This window comes from Stegostoma tigrinum, chromosome 22 (assembly GCF_030684315.1).
Source record: "Stegostoma tigrinum isolate sSteTig4 chromosome 22, sSteTig4.hap1, whole genome shotgun sequence".
NCBI lineage: Eukaryota > Metazoa > Chordata > Chondrichthyes > Orectolobiformes > Stegostomatidae > Stegostoma > Stegostoma tigrinum.
In genome coordinates, this window is record NC_081375.1 from 54143642 (window position 1) to 54170688 (window position 27047).

General features: G+C 42.9%; 1 protein-coding gene across 4 annotated transcripts in view; it reads right to left on the reverse strand.

The window, feature by feature from the left end:
• The window catches only part of si:ch211-250n8.1 (uncharacterized), a 98224-nt gene that overhangs the window by 25972 nt on the left and 45205 nt on the right, over nucleotides 1-27047 (reverse strand). For all 4 annotated transcript variants that reach the window (XM_048555354.2, XM_048555352.2, XM_048555355.1 and 1 more), the window contains 9 exons: nucleotides 26405-26463; nucleotides 18542-18577; nucleotides 16203-16255; nucleotides 13418-13550; nucleotides 11864-12060; nucleotides 7228-7273; nucleotides 4791-4856; nucleotides 1851-1910; nucleotides 1111-1193 (listed from right to left, as the gene is read on the reverse strand). In XM_048555354.2, coding sequence (XP_048411311.1) covers nucleotides 1111-1193; nucleotides 1851-1910; nucleotides 4791-4856; nucleotides 7228-7273; nucleotides 11864-12060; nucleotides 13418-13550; nucleotides 16203-16255; nucleotides 18542-18577; nucleotides 26405-26463 — 733 coding nt within the window. The remainder of the gene's footprint in view (nucleotides 1-1110; nucleotides 1194-1850; nucleotides 1911-4790; nucleotides 4857-7227; nucleotides 7274-11863; nucleotides 12061-13417; nucleotides 13551-16202; nucleotides 16256-18541; nucleotides 18578-26404; nucleotides 26464-27047) is intronic.

Here is a 27047-nt window from a genome sequence, read left to right on the forward strand (position 1 = left end):
AGACTTAGTCAAATATGGCCTTGATGCCAAGGACCGTCTCTCTCACCTCACCTCTGGAATTCAGCTCTTTTTAGCATGTTTGAACCAAGACTGCAATGAGGTCAAGAGCTGCTTGATAGCACTGTTGATAACATATTCCATCACTTTACTGATAATCAAGAGTGGACTGATGGAGTATTATGTAGCTGTGTTAGATTTGACCTGCATTTTGTACACAGGACATACCTGGGCAATTTTCCATAGTCGGATAGATGCCAGTGTGGAGGTTGGACTGGAACAGCTTGGCTGGGCGAGTGGCAAGTTCTGAAACACAAGTCCTTAGTACTATTGCCAGAATGTTATCATGGCCCATAGCCTTCAAAGCATCCAGTGCCTCCAATCGTTTCTTGATATCACGTGAAATGAATTGAATTGGCTGAAGACTGGTGTTTGTGACACAGGAAACCACTGGAGGAGGTCTAATACTTAATACTTTGCTAATACTTCTTGAAATAATTGAATTATATATAAATTATTTGATATTTTCTACCAGAGTCTGAGCATGGATTATGTGCTTAAGACTTTGGCATGAGGTTTCAATCCACATGTAAAAGTGATACATCCACTGAGCCACAACTACCAGCAGCTTATTCTGTATTAGGCACTCAATGAAGGGGCAGGGACAGTGGAATAATATCAGATAATGGCACTCTTCATCTTTAAAGAGCTTTCCCTGATACGTTCTGTTCCAAAGTGAACCGCATTGTACACAGTCATGACAGCTACTTTACAGAGCAGTGACTAACTGGAGATCGTGATGAAAGATCCTGACCCAAAATGTCGACTCTCCTACTTCTCTGATGCTGCCTGACCTGCTGTGTTCCTCCAACTCCATGCTGTATTGATTGAAGATCGTAATGATCCACTAACTGGAGACCGTAATGATCTGAATGAATGCTTGTGCCCAGGCTCCACCCCTCAAACTCTCCATTTGGATTCTTCAGATGAGGTGCAGACCTCACACTTCATAATTTAGGAAGCAGCTGCCTGCTTCAGAGCATTTGTCTCAATGCCCAGGCCAAGGATCAAATCTACTTGTAGCCATATATTTGTGCGATTTGTTCCACTTACGCCACACAATAAGCAAAGAGGGTCCGCCTGTTTAATCGGTGTCCCACTGAAGAGATCTCAGGGAAGTGATGATGAAAGAGGACCTGAAAAAGAAACAATAAAACCATCAGGGTTCCTGGAATTGCTGTAATAGTCTGACTGGAATAAAACAAAGCAATAGTCAAATATTGCTTGCATTTGTACTGCTGCTTTAAAGTGCAACTTGACATGAAATTGGAATAGGTGGTATACAGCTTTTGGCAGCAGTGGCCTAATTAGTAGCCTGAGATTCTGCATGAACTCTGTGCATAAATGAGAGAGGGTATGTGTTTACAAGAGAGGAGAGTGTGTGTGAGAGATAGTGTGTGTATATTTGAGAGAGACCGTGTGCAAGAGTATGTGCAAATGTGACAGTGTGCAAGAGGAGGAAGTGAGACAAGAGTGAGAGTTTGAGAGAAAGCAAGTGTGAGAGAACAGTGTGTCTGTGTTTGTGTGAAAGAAAGAGTGCATGAGACAAATGTGTATGTGACAATAACAGGAAGAGACAAAGTGGGTGTGTGTGTGTGTTTTAACGGGTATTGTATATTCAATGTGATATTGCAGAGGAACTTACTCTGTATTTAACGTTTGTTGTACCCATCCTAGGAGTATGGGATGCTCAGTGCAATACCATCCCTCAATCTACTGTGTACCTAACTGATATTTTATCTTAAACAACCACAATTTTTGACTTAGGTAGACAAAGAAAGAGCAGCAATTACCTGTGTTGAGTTGTTCTTTAAGCAGACAACTTCGGTTTCTTTCACATCGAACAACACCTCCTAACAAAGATAAACAGGGAGGACAAAGTTAAACTTATTCAGTATTAATAAAACATGGTACAGAAGATTCTATTCATTCAGAAATTTCTAACAATTTCCAGATTTCTTTGAATAGAAAGGAAAGCTGCTGGTTCTTGTTCAAAGGATTCTTCCACTGTCTTCTGTAAGATTGGTTTGAATTGCTGCGAGTGCAGTTATCTGTGTAGAGAAGTGTAACTCATTATGTTTTTGATATCTAAAGGCAGCTGAAACCCTGCCAGTTTGACCTCTGAAGCTGTTGTTAGATTAAATAATAAACAGAATGCTGTTCATTTAATCTGTTAGAAGACGGTTGTCTTTACAGAACAGTTTAGGCTAGATTGGGTTGTTTTGAGTTGGCATGGGTTCAGTTGGATTGTTGGGCCAAGTTGAATGAGTTGGGCTGAGCTGAGTTGCAGACCACGAGGTCAGGTTGGTTTGGGAAAGGTAGATTTGGCTGGGTCAGAATATGTTTGTTATGTGGAATAAGGTTCCAACCGAGTCATTGCGTTTGGCTGGCACGGCTCCAAGAGGCTGGTTTGCACACAAGGTTCCTAGCATGGTAATGCGTAAACTTTTTAATCAACCTATTGAACATGCTATGGCACAATTCCCTGGCCATCATATCCTGACGTGGAACTTGAACCCGTGCCTTCTGGCCCAGAACAAAGGACATGACGACTGCAACACCAGACCCCATCAATTAAACAATCTTACACACACTGAACACGTCTGATTTGAGAAGTTTATTGAATTCGCCTGGTGCTTTAAATGAAGTAATTTTTAAAATTAATGGCCAACTTTGTCAAGACATCCTTTACTGTCCATCACCAATTGCCATGAAAAAGCAATGGGAGGCCATCTTTTTGAATCATTGCAATCTTGTGTTGGGTGTGCTCCCATTGTGGCTTTAGGGAAAGGATTCCGCGATATTGGTCTAGCAGTGATGAAAGGACATTGAGATAAATCCAGATGAATGCGATGTCTGATTTGGAGCAGATTGTATTCCAATGGCTGATAATTGAAAATGGAACGGGTATCCTCAAAATATTTGTTCACCAGATGTAGGTATCGCTGGCTAAGCCAGAACTTAGTGCCTATTGCTAATTATCAAGAAGGTGGTGGTGACGTGCTACCTTTTCAAACTACTGCAGTTCATGTGTCAGGACACCAACAGATCAGGTAGGGAGGGGCTTCCAGGATTTTGACCCAGCAACAGAGTTAAAAATGATAATTTAGTACCAGGTCAGGATGGTTTGTAGCTCGAAGGGGAGTTTTGTCAGTTTCTGTAATTCCCAGGAGGGGATTCAATGAATCTGAATGTCAAGGGGATATTGTTTTTTTTAATTTGATCATGAAATGTGAACATTGCTGACTAGGCCAATATTTCTCCTGAGTTGTCCTTGAGAAGGTGGTGGAGAGCTGCCTTCTTGAACTACTGCAGTCGACTTAGTGTAGGCACACCCATATATGATTAGATTCTCTCTTGTACTGAACATCAACAAAAATTCCCACTCTGACCTCGTGATGGAGGGAAGGTCATTGATGAAGCAGCTGAAAATGGTTGGGTCTAGAACACTACCCTGAGAAACTCCTGCAGAGATGTCCTGGAGCTGAGCTAACTGCTCTTCAAATTACACAACCATTTTCTTATATGCCAGAAATGACTCCAATCAATGGAGAGCTTTCCCTGATTCCCATTCACTCCAGTTTTGCAACAGTTCCTAAATGCATAGTTAAATGCAACCTGATGTCAAGTGCAATCATTCTCATCCAAGCTCTAGAATTCAGCTCTTTTTTTCCATGTTTGAACTAAGGCTGTAATGATACCTGGAGCTGCATGGCCCTGGCTGAACCCAAGCTGAATGTCAGGGAGTTGGTTATTGCTAATGGCAATTGAGATTAGAATAACAGGGTACAATTTGTTGGATTGGATTTGTACCACATTCTGAATATCCCTGAGCAACATTCCACATTGCTGTGTCAATGCCTCTGCCCTTAATGTTTAGTCATGGTAGTGTTTTATTTGGTGATACCCAGCAATGTGATCGTGAGAAACCTGGAGGTGGTAAGCTTACTTTTTCCCTTGTTCAAGATGGTCGTTGTCTGACACTGATGTGACATTAATGTTGTGCCTCTGCAGAGAACCTACCAAGCTTCACAACACAAACCCCTACCAGTCCAAAAATCCAGCTGTCCCATCTTTCTGTTGTTCTCCATAAATTTCTCCTCTTGTCTGCCTTACTTAAAACTCTCTATATGAACTGCTCTACCTAATTCCACAGCTATCACTCAAACAGCTGCACAATTCTGACCATCCAATCCATTAATCAGCAGCAGAACCATTTCAGCTCTCTGCTGACATCTTTCCCGGCTTTCAAAAACCTCTTCCACATCCACTTTCCTCCCAGCTTCAGTTACCTCCTCTAAAGCTGCTCACAGTCCACTGATAACTTACATTTTATCCCCCTTGCTGTGAAGCATCTTGGCCATTTAAAGAATTGCACCTTGCACATAATGTGGGTATCAACATTCTTGGTCACCCTCAAGAAAGTGCTGGTGATTGTTCTGGAACCACTGCAAGCCACACAATGTAGATGTGTTCACAGGGCTCAGCAGAGAGCTCCAGGATTTTAATGCAGCAACATGGATGGAGTGGTGATACATTTCCAGGCCAGGATCGTGTGCATTGGTAGTAAATTAGGTAGTGAAAATGTTTCCATGCATTTGCTACCCTTGTCCTTCCAATCCACTAAGATAGTATACAAATGATGCTATTACTGTTGCATCTAGCAGAATATGGGTATGATACCAATCCCACACCTTGTAATGATAAAAGCATGCATCCCTGTGTAATCTCACCTGTGGGGGAAGATTTTGCTGCAGGACTTTCTCAATGCCCACATCCAACACCTCCTTTCCACCATACTGTAAGATCAAATTAGTCAGTTATTTCTGCACTCTGTCCCTCACCCCCAGTCTCTTCTATACAGACAGAAAAAAACATTTAGAGTCATCGTACCCCAATCCACACAGCATTGGCATTTCTTTTAAAACAGAGAACTATTAAGCTGTAGGTAGACTAAGATTGTTAAAATTCAGAGACAACCAGAAATTGCTGGAAAAATTCGACAGGTCTGACAGCATCTGTGGAAAGAAAATAAAGTTAATGTTTTGAATCCAGTGACTTTTCTTCAGAGCTGAGTCTCTCCAGCAATTTCTGTCTTTGTTTGTTTCAGATGACCAGCATCAAGCTCCTTTGTTTAAAGTTTTGTTTTAATTTGTTAAACTTCAGACAACCAGCTACGCTACTATTGTGCAACACTTAACATGCTTTAAAGTGGGCTACACAGATAACCTAAACAATACTTAGCGTACAGTCATATGCTTAGCCCTCACAGTACGTTATACTTTACAGTAATACTGAGTCCATGTGGGTCTAAATTCCTGCGTGCCCAATTTGACCAAACTGCTTCATGCTTTGTGTTAAATTGCTGCCTGTGATATTGTACCTCAATCAGTGCAAGAAATGAGATAATGGGAACTGCAGATGCTGGAGATTCCAAGATAATAAAATGTGAGGCTGGATGAACACAGCAGGCCAAGCAGCATCTCAGGAGCACAAAAGCTGACGTTTCGGGCCTAGACCCTTCATCTGATGAAGGGTCTAGGCCCGAAACGTCAGCTTTTGTGCTCCTGAGATGCTGCTTGGCCTGCTGTGTTCATCCAGCCTCACATTTTATTAACAGTGCAAGAAATGAGTCTTTTTATTTTGGTACCTTTGAAAACTGTGGACTGCAAGGAGAAAAAAATGTTCTGTAAAAAACTGGGATTAACCAGGATGTTTGTATAACTTCACAGCAAGGAATTCAACTGTGAACCTATTTGTGAACTCGTTTTTCAAGACCATGGTTCCTGCAATATGCAAATGGTCAGGAGCATAGGCATTGTTCACAAGTGAAGCTAATTAGTTCTCAGCTAACTGAGCAGATTGGAACTGGAAACATGTTACAGAGACACAGTCACACACAGAGAGAGAGAGAGACAGAAAGACACCAAAACGTGTGCTATTGTCATCCCCAGCAAAAGCTGCCTGTTCTCTGCAGAACACTTGAAAAGAAAAGTTACCTTTCCTGCAGCAATTGCCATGAGCTGACTTTTGAATCGATAAATCAGAGACAGTTTCCAAATGAATCAGTCACTTTGTACCTTTAACAAACCAGAAGCTTCTACAGAAAGTTAACTGAACACCAAGGACCTGGCTAGCTAAATTTGGATCATCTCAATATCAAAATTGGGAACCAAAGATCTTTGATAACAAAGTGTGTGGCTGGATGAACACAACAGGCCAAGCAGCATCTCAGGAGCACAATAATTTTTTTTTTACCCTTCACCAGTATTTTTTTTTGTGCGAGTGTGTGTGTGTGCGTGCGTGTATGCAAATGCATGTGTGCGTGTGTAAGAGGGGGTGGAGGCTTTTAAAACAGGGTTAGAGCTTTTAGCAAATAGCATTATATGCCAAAGCTTTATATCTGTTTAGCAATAGCTGCTGTCTGATTATGTACAAGATATGATAATTTTTGTTTAGTGCAGAAACCGGATCCATGCTTTCTAGGAACCTTGGTCTGAACGCAAGGTAAATTGGGGCACGTATCATACCTTAAAACAAAAACAATTTAACTCCTTGCAATTAGGATGAACTTATACAGGACACTAGTTAGACCTCAGCTAGAGTACTGTGTACAGTTCTGAGTGACACGTTACAGAAAGAATTTGAATACATTGGATAGAGTGCAAAAGAGGTTTGCGAGAATTTTTGCGGAGATGAAGCACTCAAGTTATGAGGAAAGTTTGGAAAAGCTCTCTCTACTATCCTGCCATACATTGATGCAGCTGAAATAATAGGAACTGCAGATGCTGGAGAATCCAAGATAATAAAATGTGAGGCTGGATGAACACAGCAGGCCAAGCAGCATCTCAGGAGCACAAAAGCTGACGTTTCGGGCCTAGACCCTTCATCAGATACCTCTCTGATGAAGGGTCTAGACCCGAAACGTCAGCTTTTGTGCTCCTGAGATGCTGCTTGGCCTGCTGTGTTCATCCAGCCTCACATTTTATTACATTGATGCAGCTGAGATTTGTTGAGACAATCTTCATTCATTTGGTTCACAAAGCCAAGGTAAAAACTCTGTCTTTCTAAACTTGTGGATCATAGAAAGTTTGAATATGCATTCACTCTTCTTTGTTCAGCATCATGACCACAACATTACCAGGGTGGAGTCTGGAAAACTGTGTTTACCATTCCAATGTTCACCTTGCCCAAGAATCGGAGTGAATACAGCAGCCTGTTGGAGAAGAGAGATCCTTAGCATTGTATCATCAAACCTAAAAGCATTTAACTATCAATAAAATGTGGAGCTGGATGAGCACAGCAGGTCAGACAGCAACCAAGGAGCAGGAAAGTCAACATTTCAAATTGGGACTTTTCATCATTTAACTGTGTTTACTCATGTTAATGTTGAAAGTCTTGTTTCTGTATTAGGTAATTGCTGATCACTCTCTCATCATTCAGCAACTAAAACTAATAAACACATTCAAACTAGCAAACACAAGGCTGTGCTTCTTCCTGATTAAACAGATTTGTTTTGTAATTAACTTCAGGCCAGTGCTTATCCAAATTATTTACAGGGACCCTGTACAGGAGGTGGGGGGGCTAGTTTGGATAGTCAGGAAGTGAATGGAAGATTTCAATATCATAGAACATAGAACAATACAGCGCAGAACAGGCCCTTCGGCCCTTGATGTTGTGCCAACCTGTGAACTAATCTAAGCCCATCCCCCTACACTATCCCATCATTATCCATATGCTTATCCAAGGACTGTTTAAATGCCCCTAATGTGGCTGAGTTAACTACATTGGCAGGCAGGGCGTTCCACGCCCTTACCACTCTCGGAGTGAAGAACCTGCCTCTGACATCTGTCTTAAATCTATCACCCCTCAACGTGCAGCTATGCCTCCTTGTACAAGCTGCAGTCATCATCCTCGGAAAAAGACTCTCACTGTCCACCCTATCTAATCCCCTGATCATCTTGTATGTCTCTATTAAATCCCCGCTTAGCCTCCTTCTCTCCAATGAGAACAGACCCAAGTCCCTCAGCCTTTATTAATAGGGCCTTCGCTCCAGACCAGACAACATTCTGGTAAATCTCCTCTGCACCTTTTCCAATGCTTCCACATCCTTCCTGTAATGGGGTGACCAGAATTGCACGCAATATTCCAAAGGAGGCTGCACTAGCGTTTTGTACAGTTGCAGCATGACATCACGGCTCTGGAACGCAATCCCTCTACCAATAAAACTGAACACACCGTAAGCCTTTTGAACAGCACTATCAACCTGGTTGGCAGCTTTCAGGGAACTATGTACATGGACACCAAGATCCCTCTGCACATCCACACTACCAAGAATCTTTCCATTGACCCAGTGTTCTACCTTCCTACTACTCTTCCCAAAGTGAATCACCTCACATTTATCCGTATTAAATTCCATTTGCCACCGTTCAGCCTAATTCTGCAGTTTATCCAAGTCTCTCTCAACCTGCAACATTCGTCCACACTGTCCACCACTCCACCGACTTTAGTGTCATCTGCAAACTTACACTCCACCTATGCCTGCGTCCAAGTCATTTATAAAAATGACAAATAGCAATGGTCCCAAAACAGATCCTTGAGGCACACCACTAGTAACCGGACTCCAGGCTGAATAGTTTCCATCAACCACCACTCGTTGCCTTCTTACAGAAAGCCAGTTTCTCATCCAAACTGCGAAATCTCCCTCAATCCCTGTGCCTCTGTATTTTCTCCAATAGCCTACCATGTGGAACGTTATCAAAGGCTTTACTGAAGTCCATGTACACCACGTCAACTGCCCTTCCCTCATCCACATGCTTGGTCACCTTCTCAAAAAACTCAATGAGATTTGTGAGACACACCTGCCCTTGATGAATCCATGCTGACTATCTCCAATTAAATTGTTGCTTGCTAGATGATTATAAATCCTATCTCTTATAATCCTTTCCAAAACTTTTCCTACAACAGACGTAAGGCTCACAGGTCTATAATTACCTGGGTCATCCCTACTGCCCTTCTTGAACAAGGGCACAACATTTGCAATTCTCCAGTCCTCTGGTACTAAACCTGTAGACAACGAGGACTCAAAGATCAAGGCCAAAGGCTCTGCCACCTCCTCCCTAGCTTCCCAGAGAATCCTCGGATAAAACCCATCCAGCCCAGAGGATTTATCTACCTTCACACCTTCTAGAATTGATAACACCTCCTCCTTACTAACCTTAATCCTTTCAGTTCTAGTAGCCCACAACTCGGTCATCTCCTCTACAATATTCTCCTGTTCCTCAGTGAAAGCAGATGAGAAATAATCGTGTAGCACCTCTTTGATCTCCACAGGGTCCACACACAACTTCCCACTTCTGTCTTTGACTGGCCTTATTCCTACCCCTAGTCATCCTCTTATTCCTCACATACCTATAGATTTTCAAGGGGTAAAATGTAAACTGCTCACAGTTGGTGAAGATGGGGACAGCAATCTGCTGTTAAATGAAGCAGCTGGCCTTTTCCTTGCTCTCCGAGATGATTCTAGAATAGGAAGAGGTACTGGATGGGACAAGGGGATCAGTTTTTCTTATCAAATAAGTATCCTCTTGCAAAATATTTAAAAGTACATTTCAACTTGGACATTATGTAAAATGCAATAAAAGAAAACTTTTCTCTATTGAGCATGTTATACATGTGCCTCAATTCAAGTACAATAAATGTGACATTTACAATATACATTCAATGACAAGCATGTAGTCTAAGGGGTCTATTAGGTACCAGCTCACTGGTATACCATGACCCACAAGGTCTTAGACAGTGACCTTTCTCCAATGCACTTTTGTGGTGGCTGCCCCAAATTTCAGCACAACTCTCAGCCAATTGCTCTCAACGTTGAAGTGTGCCAGTCTGCAACAGTCTGTCTGTCATGGACAACATCTTTCACCAAAGAGTGTTTCTTCACCGAGGTGATGGTCCTCCAGGCACAGTTGATGTTTGCCTTGCTGTGCATCCCTGGGAAAAGCCTGTAGAGCACAGTCACAGAGTTGCTCAGAATGATCCCCTCCCACTGCCTCTACTTCAGATCTTCTCTATAAAGACACATTCCAGAAGGAGGTATGTGATAGTCTCTTCATCACCACAGCCAAATTGAGGGCAGCGTGTGGTGACACAGAAAGTCCAGGTGAGCATAAATGTTCCGACAGGGAGTGTCCTTCTCGCCATCAGTCCAGCTACGCCTCGGAGCTTGTTTGAAAGTGTTGGTCATGAGGGATTCTGCCAAATGATTTTGATATTTTACCCAGTGAACCACCTGGCAGGATCCACCATCTATGATAACAAAGTGTGAAGCTGGATGAACACAGCAGGCCAAGCAGCATCTCAGGAGCACAAAAGTTGATATTTCGGGCCTAGATCCTTCGTCAGAGAGGGGGACGGGGAGAGGGTTCTGGAATAAATAGGGAGAGAGCGGGAGGCGGACCAAAGATGGATAGAGGAGAAGATAGGTAGAGAGGAGAGTATAGGTGGGGAGGGGATAGGTCAGTCCGGGGAGGACGGACAGGTCAAGGAGGCGGGATGAGGTTGGTAGGTGGGAAATGGAGGTGCAGCTTGAGGTCGGAGGAGGGGATAGGTGCGAGGAAGCACAGGTTAGGGAGGCAGTGACAGGCTAGGCTGGTTTTGTGATGCAGTGGGGGGAGAGGACGAGCTGGGCTGGTTTTGGGATACAGTGGGGGAGGGGGGAGGGATTTTGAAGCTTGTGAAGTCCACATTGATACCATTGGGCTGCAGGGTTCCCAAGTGGAATATGAGTTGCTGTTCCTGCAACCTTCGGGTGGCATCATTGTGGCACTGCAGGAGGCCCATGATGGACACGTCGTCTAAGGAATGGGAGGGGGAGTTAAAATGGTTCGCGACTGGGAGGTGCAGTTGTTTATTGGTGGTGGGGTCGGATTGTAAATGGCGGAAGTGTCTGAGGATGATGCATTGTATCCGGAGTACCAGCCCAGCTCGTCCCCGCCTCCCTTTCCTGTTCTTCCTCTCACCTATCCCCTCCTCCCACCTCAAGCCGGACCTCCATTTCCCACCTACCAACCTCATCTCACCTCCTTGACCTGTCCGTCCTCCCTGGAATGACCTATCCCCTCTCCACCTCCCCACCTATACTCTCCTCTCTACCTATCTTCTCCGCTATCCATCTTTGGTCCGCCTCCCCCCTCTCCTTATTTATTTCAGAACCCTCTCCCCATCCCCCTCTCTGACAAAGGGTCTAGGCCCGAAATGTCAGCTTTTGTACTCCTGAGATGCTGCTTGGCCTGCTGTGTTCATCCAGCTTCACAATTTGTTATCTTGGATTCTCCAGCATCTGCAGTTCCCATTATCTCAGGATCCACCATCTTCTCTTCCCACACAGCTTCGAGAAAATTGCATGCAGACCACTGTCTGAGGGACTTGTGGTCAAAGACGTTTTTCTGTACAGGCCTTTCCCCAAAGGATAGATAATATGGTACAGTTCAACTACTTGAAGTATCCCATGGGAATATAACCACACCCATCCTTCATAATACCCGTACTGGTATTGAGGGTTCAACAAAACCTGATGCAGCTGCACACAAAGGTGGCCATCAGGATGAGGGTGATAAGAGGATATCAATTATATGTTAATAATGCATATTAATTCAGTTGATCAAACCAGATCAAGGTGGGATTAGAGAGTAATTAATCAGGCTGGGTGCACACCCAGGTATGACACAGCTTGCAACCAGGGATGCACATCATGGCTGGTAAGAAGGGCATGGGGTGTGATATTGTAACTTTCCACGCTTCTCACCTGTCTTCCCGCAAACCATCTTCTTTCATCTCTTCATTTGATTTGTTATCGTATCGGAGCTGAAAGTTAGGGATCTCTTTTTGCATCAGTTGCAGATGAGGCAGCATGGGTCCATACACTGTACCATCGTGCCACTTCCAGCGAATCATCTGAAAACTTAAAGGTTTTCCTCGAAGTTTCTGCAAAACTGTTTGTGCCTGGAGCCAAACACAAAAAGGAGGTGCAAAAGATGTGGTGAGAAAATGAGGATAATTTTCACTCACGTTTCATGTTTTCATTAAACAATCTACTAAACTGAAGAACGGTCACAGATTTTAAACATTAACTCTTTTCTTTCCACAGATGCTGCCAGACCTGTTGAATTTCTCCAATAATTTCTTTTTTGGGTCTTTTTTGAGTAAGAAGCAAGCTGTAACTAGTGAAGTGACATACAGATCACTGTTGAAACAAGCTATATCAATGACATGAATGGACAGGCTATATGTATAATAGGTCAATTTACTGATGACGACAGGTCAGGAAGTAAATTGGCAAGAGGAGCTAGAAAGTTTGCAAAGAGATATCAATAGATTGAGTGTAATATGGGAAAATCTGAACTTGTTCACTTTGGCAGCAGGAGTAGAAAAGCAGTATTGTATTTAAAAGGAGAGAGATTACACAAATGACATGCAAAGGATCACAGCGTGTTGGTACATGAATCAGCAGAAAGGTACATGCAGGTGAAGCACATTATGAGGAAGGCAAATAGTTTGTTGGCATATTTACAAAGGGAATGGAATATCAAAATAGAGAAGTTTTACTGAAACTCTGGTGAGGCCACATCTGGAGTATTATATACATTTTTGGTCTCCTGTTTTGAGAAAAGGATATAGCTGTACTCAAAGCTGTTCAGCAAAGATTCACATGACTTTATTCCAAGTTTGAGAGGATTATCATATGAAGAAATGTTAAACAGGTTGGTCACATAAGGCAGCACAGTGGCTCAGTGGTTAGTACAGCTGCCTCACAGCACCAGGTATCTGGGTTTGATTCCAGCCTCAGGTAACCATGTGTGTGGAGTGTGCACATTCTCCAAGAGTCTACATAGGTTTTTCTCTGGGTAGTCAGGTTTCCTCAGGTTAAGTGCACTGGCCATGCTAAATTGCCCATAGTGTCCAGCAATATTGCTGGTTGGGTGGATTAACCATGGGCCTGGGAAACAGTTTCCTCTTGCAGGGAAGACTGGAATTAGGGGCATAGTTTAAGATGGAGATGAGGATCAATTTCTTTTGTCAGAAGGTTGTTAGTTTGTGGATTGCACTTCTCTCGAAAGTAGTGGAGGCTATTTATTCAATAGAGGGTTAAATAAAAATACATGAGAGAGTCAAAGGTCATGAAGACAGTGGGGTTGAGGTCACAATCAAACCAATGATGACCCTACTGGCTGGCACAGCAGGTTGGAAAGGCCAAACGGCCTACTCCTGGTATGTTCAATGGCCATATCATCCACAAGTAAAGGCTGTGTTGAGTGCAAGATCTGACTATTTGTTGCCAGTGAGTACACTGGTACTTTACCTCTCCTCTTTGGGCATTTCGCAATGAAATCCCATTGATTCCATCAATAATGTCCCCAGCATGGACACATTCATCTGCTTCAGCTTGACTTCCTGCAATCACCTCTGTTACAAAAATACGCCTGTCAGTGTATCTGAAAGAAAACGGCCAACTGTCAGAAAGTCTAATTTTACAGCCTAGCATCTCATTACAGATCCCTTTCAAAATATCCAGATCACTATAGCGTTGATTGCTTGGAGGAACAGACATTTCCTCCAGCTATATATTAGTACTACTAAATGCAGAGCCATACTACTATTCTGACAGCTTGTTTGTAGTGCAGAACTGTCAGGCGAAGGCAACCATTGATTTATTTGCACAGCAGTCAGCTGCTAGATTCTAAAATTTAGCAATCTTGACAGCCATGTTGACAACTGCTGTTAAACCAGTAGTACATAAGGCAACTGTGTTGTTAGGGTACTGGGGAGGTGGGGGGCGAAAGTTGGTTTTGTTTCCAGCTGAGTAGAGGGGATAGGGTGCCAGATAAGTAGGATGCCAAATGGGTGAGATGTCAGCAGGGAAGAATGCCACGTGAATACTGATGTGATTGACGACTTGCACCGATGGACCCAAGGGTCTTTTTCACAACTGTAGAAAACTCTTATGAATTGGGAGTAGGGTGCCAGGTTAGTAGGGATCAGCTAGGGAGACAGTAGTGCAAGAGGGTAAGATACCAGAGCAGTAGGAGGTTTAGTACCAGACAAGTAGGGGGGGCAGATAGGTTGAACGATAAGTGGGAAAGGGATAAGATGCCAGGGTGTGAGGTAAACGATGCAGTTTTAAGAGTAGGTTGGGACGTGTGGGAGAATTTGGGTCTGGGGACACAGAATGTTAGGGGTTCTGGTATGGCAGTGAGTTGGGTTGGATCTAGCAGCAGGGATTGGGTGGGGTGGGGTTGCATCCACCGGGTCAGGGGGTGTGGGAAGAGGCTGGCTGAGTAGGGTTTGATGGTGTCAGGTTGGGCCTGGCAGAAGAAGGGGTGTTCAGTTCCAATCTAGTATGGTGGGATGTGAGAGCACGTGATTGGTCTCAGGGTGGGGGAAGGTATATCGAATCAAGGTCTGACGGGTGCAAGGGGATTGGGGTATCTGTAGTTAAGGGCGTGTGAGGCAAGTACGGGGTCTGATAAATAGCTACCGCTTAATTATGTGGATCTCTTATTCTGAGAGATTTCTTGTATCTTCCTATTGAAAACAGATGAAAAGTAATCACAGCTTTTGTCATTTCTCTATTTCTCATTATTTATTCTCTACATTCTGCTTAATAGACCCACATACACCCAAACCAAATGTTTCCTTTTTAAGTATCTGTAGAAGCTTTTACAAAATAACTTTATGTTTTGTTTTCTCTAGATCGCATTTGTATTCTGTTCTTCCCTGCCATTTTCAATTTCTTGGTCCTTCTTTGTTATATTCTAAAATCTTCCCATCCTCCGATTCATTACTATTTCTGGCTACTTTTTAAGCCTTTCCTTTTAATCTGATAGAATGCTTAACTTCCTCTATCATACATGGTTGACTGACCTTTTGTGAGTTTTGCACCTTGAAAGAATATATATTTGTTATGAGTCATGTAACAGTTCATCATAGAATCTCTACGGTTATGGAAGCAGGTTGTTCGGCCCATTAAGTCCACACTGACCCTCCAAAGAACATCCCATCCAGACTCATCCCCGACCCGATCTCTGTAACCTAGCATTTCCCATGGCAAATCCATCAAGCCTGCACATCTCTGGACTCTATGGGCAATTTAGCATGGCCAATCCACTGAACCTGCACATCTCTGGAGTGTCGGAGGAAACCAGAGCACCCATTCAGACAATTGCCCAAGGGTGGAATCAAACCTGGGTCCCTGGTGCTGTGAGGCATCAGTTCTAACTATTGAGCCATCGTGTTCTTTAAAGGCTGTCCATTGCCTATGTACAGTCATATCTTTTAATGTATTTTGCTAAACCACCTCAGCCAACTTGCACGTCATGTTTTCATAATTTCCTTTATTCAAATTTAACATATTTACTTCAGATTGAATCACCTCACTTTCAAACATAACGTAAAATTTTTATCATATTGTGGTTACTTATCCCTAAAGGTTCTTTTACAATGAAGATTATTAAATAGCCCTTTTTATTTCATATTATTTGATCTAAAACTGCCTATCCTCCAATTGGTTCTTTACCACACTGCCCGAGAAAACCATTTCCAAAACATTTCAGAAACCCGCCCTCCACAGCTTTAGAGCTCAATTGGATTACCAGTCTGTACGTAGGTAACATCACCAATGATTATCACTGTGTTGCCCATATTCCTTTATCTCTTGATTCTCTGATCTCCATGTCCAACGGTACCACTAGTATTTGGGCTATGAATAATTCCAGCCAATGTCTGCTGCCCCCTGCTCTTTCCTGTTTCCAACCAAAAAGATTTGACACAGTGTTCTTCTCATCTGAGAACCACCTTTACTAATGTAATCCTATCTCGTCTTACTTGTTTTACTTCTTGTCTGTCTTCTCAAATATTGAATATCCTTGCAATTTGAGTTGCAATATCCTTGCAACTCCCAGTCCTGGTCATCATGCAGCCATGTTTCTGCAAGGTAATTACATCATAACCATTTGCACCTTTTGACAATCGATCTTGGTGCGAATGCTGCATGTGTTCACACTTCACATAGCCTCCATAGAAAATATCCAAGCCAAGTACTGTACATCGGCAGCAGTTGTTTCTAACATGAGGCAGCTGGATCTTACCTGAGCACCATTCCCAGCTCCCGGCAGGGGACTGTGTCATATGTCTCACAGACCTGGTTTAAAAGAAGCAATTATTAGCTGTCTCACCATGGGAAGAGGATCTTCACTATGCCCAGCTACAGGTCAGGACGAGCTACCACAAAGTGAAAAAGAAACTGATCAGAAAGTGCATTCAGAACCATTTTAATGAACTAATATGAAAGACATGGAGTTATCCCAGGGCTGCCAGAGAAGAATTTCCCTTTCAGGGCACAACTAATATAAAAAGAAGTATATAGTGCAATCAAACCATACAAAACTGAACAAAGTTATAGAAAAGACAACAACATAAACATTTGAAGTAACAAGAAATGAAGGAGTACATGCAACAAACTTCCTTTCAGCTCATCTGCTTTTGAATTCCTTTATCAAATTGCCCTATATACTGTCTAGTCAGTAACACTAAAGCAAAGTATAGTTAAACATACACAAAACTGGGAAATGAAGGAGAAATGCACAGCAGGTACAGAAGAATGTAAACATTTTAGATGCTAGATTTTAAATTAAAATTCTATTCCAATTATCTAGCTGAGCTGTAGGAGGTGGAATTAATTTTCCCATGGCAAAGTTGTTTTTAAACTTTTTTTTACACCTCCCTAACATAGTCAGACTCTGCCTCAGTCTCAGTCTCTGTTCATCTGCTGCTGAAAACCTGTGCAAAGTTCTGAAGAAGTTATACCAATCTCAAAATGTTAACTCAGTTTCTCTCTCCACAGATGCTGCTAGAGCTGCTGAGTTTCTCCAACATTCTCTCTTTTTTTTTTGCTAAAAACCTTATTCTTGATTGTCTTACCTTTAGACTTGATAAGTCTGAAGCATGCTTCCTACATTTCCCAAGAATAATATGAGGTCATCCAAAATTCTACTGCCAATTTCTTAACTCACATCAAGTTTCATTCACCTATCATCCTGATTTTGCCAATCTATATCAACTCCTGTTTGAAAGATGTCTTGATTTTAAAATGATCTTTCCTTTTATTCTAATGGCTTTGTCACCCACCATATCAGTCAACATCTCCAGCTCTACAACCCTCACAGATATCTGCACTCTTCCAATTCTAGACACTTGCTCATTTACTGGTGTGCCACTACCAGTGGCTGTATGTTTATCTTTTGAATCAAGACCTCCAGCATCTGCAGTTCTTTATTTTGATATAGGCCCTAAACTTGTCTCATCTTTTTTAAAGATATTTCTTAAAGACAACATTATTGACCAATCATCTGCCGTCATGGATTCAACGTCAAAGCTGAAATGCAACATAGGTGTTAGAGGCCTTTAAAAATCAAAGTTCTTAATCAGTGCATAAGCACAGAGCGTAGAAAAATGATCAGCCCAGAGAATCATGGATTATGCTCAACCTCCTAGCATTCCAGCTAATGTACAACTGAACAATTGAGCTTGGTCTGTCTGTAAAGTAATAGTCACTACACATCTGTAATATTAAAGTATCAGGTTCAAGTCCTGCTCTGTACAATTAGTTAATCTTTGTAGTGATGTCACAACTGGCCTCGGACTCCAGGTCAATCAGCCAGCGATCTCAATTCTATCAATTGCTGCTAGAAACTGCATGCGTTTGAATATTGCTTTTGGACAGATCAGGCTTGGATTGGTTAAACTCCGTGGTTAAGTAGACTGCTGCTTTCACCGACGCAGCCTCCAGAAGTAAAGTAGCAACTTAGGCTGCACTAGTGATTGTGTTGTTGAAAACCCAGCAGGAGGCAGCAACTTCAGCAAAGAAGGGACGATTCGGAACTGCAAAACTACTACATAGGTACAATAAACAGCTCTGGTAACCACTGTTTTAAAAAGAAATTTACAAAGACGAAACCAGAGCTCAGATTTTATCAAGAGCAGGAGAGCAAGAAGACTGAAGTCATTGCCCCAGAAGAGTGACTTGATAGAATTTTTTAAATTTATGAAGAGGTTTGATACGGTAAATATAAAATACATGTTTCCACTGCAGTTAAACCAGAGGACATAAATACAAGATAGTCACCAGTGGTGAATTTAGGAGAAAAAACATTTGTAGTGTGCAAGTTTAATGTGAAAAGCACAGCTTAATTTACACTCAAGCTAGATAAACATGATGAAAAAGAAATAAAATGTGTTTGTTAATTAAGATGGGAAGAAGCATATACACAGCTTAAATGCTATTGTAAGCCTGTTAGGCTGAATGGCCTGTTTCTGTTCTGAACATTCTATATACTGTATATTCTATGTAAATAATCTCCTTCTGCCATGAAAGTATCAAATTACAGCCACACCCTCCAATTACATTTCAAAGACAAAAAATACTTACCGGAAGCAGCCAGCTCTCATCCAAGAAACTACTGTTCTGCGAAAGAACCCAAACAGAAATAAAATAGCGTGATGAATACATCTATGTGCACTGAAGCAAATATGCGTTAGGCCTTTAAATTGAAACAAGTTTGTCAGGCTTAGTTGGCAACAAGTAATACCAAGCCTGAGAACTCACTCAGAAAAAAATACCATTGTGGAGTTGGAGACAGCAGTGGGCAATTTGGAGACTGACAAATAGCAGTGAGGTAGAACAAATTGACTTACATCTAGAAAAGCTCAGCAGGTCTGGCAGCATCTGTGAAGAAAAAATTAATGGTTCGGGTTCAGTGACCCTTCTTCAGAACTGGATGCTGCCAGACGTGCTGAGCTTATCGAGCAACCTCTGCTCTTGTTCCTGATTTACAGCAGTTCTTACAGTTTTGACTTAAACTTATCCCGAGTCATATCAGACCCAAGATAATAAAATGTGAGGCTGGAAGAACACAGCAGGCCCAGCAGCATCGCAGGAGCACAAAAGCTGACGTTTCGGGCCTAGAAACTTCATCAGAGAGGGGGATGGGGTGAGGGTTCTGGAATAAATAGGAAGAGAGGGGGAGGCGGACCGAAGATGGAGAGAAAAGAAGATAGATGGAGAGGAGAGTATAGGTGGGGAGGTAGGGAGGGGATAGGTCAGTCCAGGGAAGACGGACAGGTCAAGGAGGTGGGATGAGGTTAGTAGGTAGGAGATGGAGGTGCGGCTTGGGGTGGGAGGAAGGGACGGGTGAGAGGAAGAACAGGTTAGGGAGGCAGAGGCAGGTTGGACTGGTTTTGGGATGCAGTGGGTGGAGAGGAAGAGCTGGGCTGGTTGTGTGGCGCAGTGGGGGGAGGGGACGAACTGGGCTGGTTTTGGGATGCGTTGGGGGAAGGGGAGATTTTGAAGCTGGTGAAGTCCACATTGATACCATTGGGCTGCAGGATTCCCAAGCGGAGTATGAGTTGCTGTTCCTGTAACCTTCGGGTGGCATCATTGTGGCACTGCAGGAGGCCCATGATGGACATGTCATCTAAAGAATGGGAGGGGGAGTGGAAATGGTTTGCGACTGGGAGGTGCAGTTGTTTATTGCGAACCGAGTGGAGGTGTTCTGCAAAGCGGTCCCCAAGCCTCCGCTTGGTTTCCCCAATGTAGAGGAAGCAACACCGGGTACAGTGGATGCAGCCCAATGGTATCAATGTGGACTTCACCAGCTTCAAAATCTCCCCTTCCCCCACCGCATCCCTAAACCAGCCCAGTTCGTCCCCTCCCCCTACTGCACCACACAACCAGCCCAGCTCTTCCCCCTCCACCCACTGCATCCCAAAACCAGTCCAACCTGTCTCTGCCTCCCTAACCTGTTCTTCCTCTCACCCATCCCTTCCTCCCACCCCAAGCCGCACCTCCATCTCCTACCTACTAACCTCATCCCACCTCCTTGACCTGTCCGTCTTCCCTGGACTGACCTATCCCCTCCCTACCTCCCCACCTATACTCTCCTCTCCACCTATCTTCTTTTCTCTCCATCTTCAGTCCGCCTCTCCCTCTCTCCCTATTTATTCCAGAACCCTCACCCCATCCCCCTCTCTGATGAAGGGTCTAGGCCCGAAACGTCAGCTTTTGTGCTCCTGAGATGCCGCTGGGCCTGCTGTGTTCATCCAGCCTCACATTTTATTATCTTGGATTCTCCAGCATCTGCAGTTCCCAATATCACTCATATCAGACCCAGGATTGTTTAATATTGATTATGAACGAGCACATTTTCACCATCAATGCAGGAAGCTTCTGTAGGAAAATATCCTGAACTGAATGCTGCATGCAAGATTTTTGCTCTAAGTAGCTTCAGCCTATTTGCACAAAAAGACTGCTAGGCTTTCATGCCTTCAGTTCCCCAGCCACGCTCCCCATATAATTTCTTTGCTGTTGCATTGATGCATATCCTCCCTATTCCACAGGGAACCTCGACAGTCACTCACCCAGTCTCCATTATGGGAACATCTCAGGAACCACGCAAAGATTTTTAAAAAATCAACTTCTAAAAATCTAAGAGAGTTCTTCCTCAGATACACCTAAAACTGAAAAATCTCTTTCATGAAATCCATTCAAAGCTTTTAAAAACCGTCAAGTGTATGAATTAGGACCTATCTGATCCCTCAAGCCTGCACCGCCATTCAATAAGATCATGGCTGATCTGTTTCTGTTCCTAATTCCACATTTCTATCTACCCCCAATAAACTTTGACTTCTTTGCCTTAAAAGTATCTATTTACTTCTGTCTTCAAAATGCTTAAAGAGGCGATGGCCTTGTGGTATTATCGCTGGTCTATTAATTAGCTACAGCTCAGAGTTCAAATCCTGCCAAGGCAGATGCTGGAATGTGAATTCAATAAAACGAATCTGGATTAAGAATCTATTGATGATCATGAAACCATTATCAATTGTTAGTGAACCAGATGGGTTTTTCCTAATGTACTTCAGGGAAGAAAATCTGCCATCCTCACCTCGTCTGGCCTACATATGACTTCAGACCAACAGCAATCTAGTTAACTCTCAACTGCTCTTTGAAATGGCCTAGTAAGCCACTCAATTGTATTAATCGCTATGAAGTCTCAGCAAAGAAATGAAACTAAGAACATCTGGCATTAATCTAGGCACTGGAAAAGACAACAGTAGAAATAGCCCTATTGACCATTCTAAGTCCTCCTTACTAACATCTGGGGTCTACTGCCAAAATTGGGAGAGCTGTCTTGCAGACTTGTCATGCAACAGACTAACGGTCATACTCACGGAATCATATCTGACAATGCCCCAACACCTCTATCAACATCTCTGCATATGTTCTATCCCACCAGCAGAACAGACCCAGCAGAGGTGGCAGCACAGTGATATACAGTCAAGATAGAGTTGCCTTGGGAGACCTCAGCTTTGACTCAGGACCTCAAGAGGTCTCATAGCTTTAGGTTAAACACGGGCAAGAAAATCTCCTGTTGATTACCATGTACTGTCCTCCTTTGGCTGATGAACAGGTGCTCTTCAATGTTGAGCAATACTTGGAAAAAGCACGGAGGGTGGCAAGAGTGCAAAATATACTCTGGATGGGGAATTTCAACGTCCTCAGTAGCAGCATTACTGATCAAGCTGGTTTAGTCCTTAATGTGGTAAGGGAACCAACAAGAGGAAGAAACATATTTTGCTTCAACTTTACCAAACTGCTTGCTGCAGATGCATCTGTCCATGATAGTATCAGTAAGATTGACCACCTCATATTCTGCCTGGAGACAAAGTCCCACCTTCACATTGCGAATACCGTCCATCAAGTTGTTTGACACTATCCATGTGCTAAATGGGACAGACTTCAAACAGATCTAACAATTCAAGACTCATTTATTAGGCACTCTGAGCCATCAACAACAGCAGAATTACACTCCAGCACAATCTGTAACCTCATCCCTCACTCAACCATTACCATCAAGCCAGGGAATCAACCCTGGTTCAACAGAGAGTGCAGGAGGACATGCTAGGAGCAGCACCAGGTATACCTAAAAATGAGGTGTCAACCTGGTGAAGCCACTAAGCAGGACTGCTTACATGCCATACAGAATAAGCAGTAAGTAACAGACAGGGGTAAGCGATCCCACAATGAAGAGATCAGATCTAAGCTCTGCAGTCCTGCCACGTCTAGTCGTGAATGGCTGTGCACAATTAAAGAACTCACCAGAGGAGAAGGCTCCACAAATATCCCCATCTTCCATAATGGAACAGCCCAGCATATCAGTGCAAGAGATAAGGCTAAAGCATTCACAGCAATCTTCAGTCATTAGTGCTGAGTGGATGGTCCATCTCAGCCTCTTCCAATGGCCACCAGCATCACTGATGTAGTCACAAGTCTTCAGCCGATTCAATTTACTCCATGAGATGTGAAGAAATGGTTGGAGATACTGGATACTGCAAAGGCTATGGGATATGATGACATTCTGGCAATAGCACTGAAGACTTGTGCTCCAGAACTTGCTGTTGCCCTAGCCAAGCCTTTCCAGTCCAGATACCACACTGGCATCTATCCGACAATATGGAAAATTGCTCAGTTATGTCCTGTGTACAAAATGCAGGACAAATCTAACCAGTCAATTAACACCACATCAGTCTACTCTTGATTATCAGTAAGGTGATGGAATGTGTCATCAACAGTACTATCGAGCAGCAACTGCTCAGCAATAACCTGCTCAGTGATGCCCAGGTTGGGTTCCACCAGGGCCAGTCAGCTACCTACGTCATTACAACCTTGGTTCAAACATGAACAAAAAGAGATGAATTCCAGAGGTGAGGTGACATCAAGGCTGCATTTGACCAAGTATGGCATCAAGGAGCCCTAACAAAACTGGAATAAATGGGTATCAGAGGCCAAGCTCTGTGCAGGTTGGAAGATGACTGTGGTTGTTGGAAATCAGTCATCTCAGCTCCAGGGCATCTCTGCAGGAGTTCCTCAGGGTACTGTCCTAGGCCCAACCACCTCCAGCTTCTTCATCAATGACCTCCCATCAATCAGAAATAGGGATGTTTGCCAATGACTGCACAATGTTCAGCATCATTCGTGACTCCTCAGATACTAAAAGTGTCCATGATCAAATGCAACAAGATCTGGATAATATCCAGGTCTGGGATGACAAATGGCAAGTAACAAATGTGCCACAGAAATGCCAGGCAATGACCATCTCCAACAAGAGACAATCCAACCATCGCCCTCTGATGTTATCCCTTTTATATTTAATTACTTTCAGAACAAAGGATAGCAATCCTGAAGCCTTCTTAATTACTTGCTGCACTCAGAGTCATTTGCACACTTATTTTTGTGATTCATGCAAGTGAACACGCAGATTCCTCCGCATTTCAGATTTATGCAATAGTTCTCTGTTTTGGCTAAACACGATTTTCCTTTGACGAAACCATGCTTCCTGATTAACTTAAATTTTTCGAAGTCCTCAGTTGTGACCAATCAATTGATCAATTCCACAACATTCCCCATGACAGATGTCAAGCTAACTGGCCTATAGTTTCTCGTTTTCTACTTCTCTCCCTTCTTGAATAGATGGATTATATTTCTAATCTGATGGTACCTTCCGGAGTTTAATGCATTTTGGGAAATTAATACCAACTCATCTACTACATCATGGGCAACCTCTTCCAAGACCCAATGACAAATGTGAGGTGATGTTCTCGGGAAGGAGAAACAAGTCAAGGGAATAAATGATGAACTGTGGGACCCTGGGCAGCACCAAGGGATCAAAGGGACCTTTGGTATGCATGTACACTGTTCTTTTAAAATGTCAGAACATGACGATAAAGTGATTAAGAAGGTATATGGCAGGCTTGCCTTTATTAGCCAAGGCGTAGCGTTTAAGAGCAGGGATGTTTTTGTGGAACTGTATAAAACATTAGTTAGGCCACAGCTAGAGTACTCTGTGCAGTTCTGGAATCCAAATTATAGAATGGATGTGACAGCACTGGAGAGGGCACAGAGGAGATTTACCAGAACGTTGTGTGGGCAGGAGACTTTCTGTTATGAAAACAGCTTGGATACACTCAGGTTGTTTTCCTTACAGCAGAGGAAATTGAGAGGGGCCATGATTCATATGTATAAAATTATGAGGGGCTTAGATAAGGAAGGCAGGAAGAAATATTTCCCCTTGATGGGGGGGGAATCAGTGGCATAGGTTTCAGGTAAAGAATGTTTAGAGGAGAAATGAGAGAAAATGTTTTCACCCAGAGGGTGCTGCCAATCTGGAACTCACTGCCTGTAGGGGTGGTAGAGGCAGAAACTCTCACAACATTTAAGAAATATTTGATGCACATGTGCAATGCCATGTCATACAAGGCTATAGGCCTAATGCTGAAAAATGAGATTAGAATTCTTAGGTGGTAGTTTTTGACCATCAGGAATGCGGAGGGCTAAAAGGCCTATTTCCATGCTGTAGATCTCTGAAACTCCAAGTCTACCAGTATCTGGGTCCTGGGCCATAAGTTTCCTTTCTACCATTTCTCTGATGATTGTAACTTCACGTTCCTCTTTTCATTCCACATTCTGATTTAGAATCATAGAGTTATAGCTGGGATGTTTTCTGTATCCTCTGGGTAAATTCAGGAGAAGCAAAAAGGTAGTGGTGGTTTGGTAACACTTTTAATGAAAGATTGAATCAATGCAGTAGTGAGAAAGGATACTGATGCTGGAACCAGTTTGGGTGGAGCCAAGAAGCAACAAGGACCAGAAACATTAGAAAGGGCTGATTATATACTGTCACCAATTTACAAATACTTGTACTTACAAAGGAGATCCCATATTAATAACAATTTTAAGCATCTGACATGCGAACAGTTGCTTGCATTTACAAACAACTATTTTATATTGTCCTGTGTTGCGTTCAGAATTGTATATATATTGACATATATATACTCAGAAATGAAACCCACTTATAAATCAGAACTGCTTGTATAAGACTCTAGACAGGAGTAGAGAGGTGAGAGATGGATTAAACAGGAAATTAGAGGTGAATGCAACAAGGGTGCTACAGTAATCATGGGGTGAGTTTAGTCTACATATAGATTGGGCAAGCAATAATACCGTGGTAAATCAATTCCTGGAGAGTGTATAAGATTTTTAACAATGAGGTTAGTTAATAATTTTGTTGCAAGGGATTTAGATTAGATTCCCTACAATGTAGAAACAGGCTCTTCGGCTCAACAAGTCAACACTGCTCCTTGGAGCATCCCACCCAGACCCACCTCCCTGTAACCCACGCACCCCTGAACACTACGGGCAATTTAGCACGGCCGATCCATCTAGCCTGCACATCTTTGGACTGTGGGAGGAAACCGGAGCACCTGGAGGAAACCCACGCAGACTCAGGGAGAATGTGCAAACTACACACAGACAGTCGCCCGAGGCTGGAATTGAACCTGGGTTCCTGGTGCTGTGAGGCTGCAGTGCTAACCACAGAGCCACTGTGCCGCCCCATTTAGGAAAAAGTGATCATAACATAACAGAATTCTTCCATGGAACAGAGAGTGAAGGAGTCCAATCTGAAACAATGAAGGTACAACGGTGATAACACAGTGTGGAGCTGGAGGAACACAGCAGGTCAGGCAGCACCAGAGGAACAGGAATACTGATGTTTCAGGTCGGGACCCTTCTTAGGGAACAACAACTTTCCTACTCCTTTGATGGTGCCTGACCTGCTGTGATCCTCCAGCTCCACACTGGGCTATCTCTAACTCCAGCATCAGCAGGTTTTACTTTCTCCAAGGTATGATGGTAAGTGAGTTGGCTGCAATAGACTTACTAATGTCATTAAAAGACATGATAATAAATATAAATAAGGAACTAATACAACAGTTACATGTCTCTTTGGGGTAAAAGAACACAACAAGAGAAGTGTCCAGTTGCGGCAAATAATAAAATAAGGATGGTATTAGATCCAAAGTGAAATTGCTAGAAAAAGTAGCAAGATTGACGACTGGTAGCAGTTTAGTGTTCAGGAATGGAAGGGCAGGAGATTGATTAAAAGGGGAAAAATAGAATATGGGAGTAAACTTGTAAGAAACATAAAAGCAACCTGCAACACCTTTGGTAAGTACATTAAGAGAGACTGCAGACAAATAGATCTGTTACAGTCTGAAATGGGAAAATTAATAAATGTAGAGAAAGGAAATGACAAAGCAATTAAACAACCACTTTAGTTCTGTCTTCTGTCAAGCAGACCTACCTCCTTGTCCTATCTGTGATGGAGGTCACGGTATGGTGGGTCAGATTTGCCTTTGAGCAGGTGAACTCAAGAAGGGAATGAAAACAGACACTAACCTGCAAGTCAAGAGTGAAATTCATCTGTGATAAGACCAGCAGCAGTGAAAGGAATGGTTCTGTGTGAAAAGAAACAGGAAGCAAGATGAAAATTGAGTTGTACTGGATCAGACCTAGTGCTGATATGCCTTTGACCCAGAACTGGAGATATTTAATATTTGCTAAACTTACACCTTGAGTGACCTCTTGGTAGGAAGTGTACAATGGAAACCCTTACATTCTTGAGTAAGGAATGTATAAATCATAGGGTAAGCTTGTACAATCATTACATACAGGGATGTTCATAAATAACTCCACCAGTGACGGCACAGACTTGACACACAGCTCATATCATCCATGCTTCTCACAAACCGTCAATCAATATTCTGGAGGGCAGCTTTTGAATAATCTTAATTATTTAAATTAACCCTTTCTTAAAGGGGTTCCTTGGACTCTCGTTGCCTTGGAAGGAAAATAAGAGTGTTGACTGTTCTTTCAAAACATGCTTTACCATCAACTCATGATCACCTTGACCATAAACTCCTCTCATCACCCATTCCTCAAACCCTTCACTACCTCCCATAAACCTCTCACTCCATCCATTAATCAGCCCTCCCCAAACCCCAGAAAATCTTGCTTCAAAAGAACGCCAAACAGCTAGATG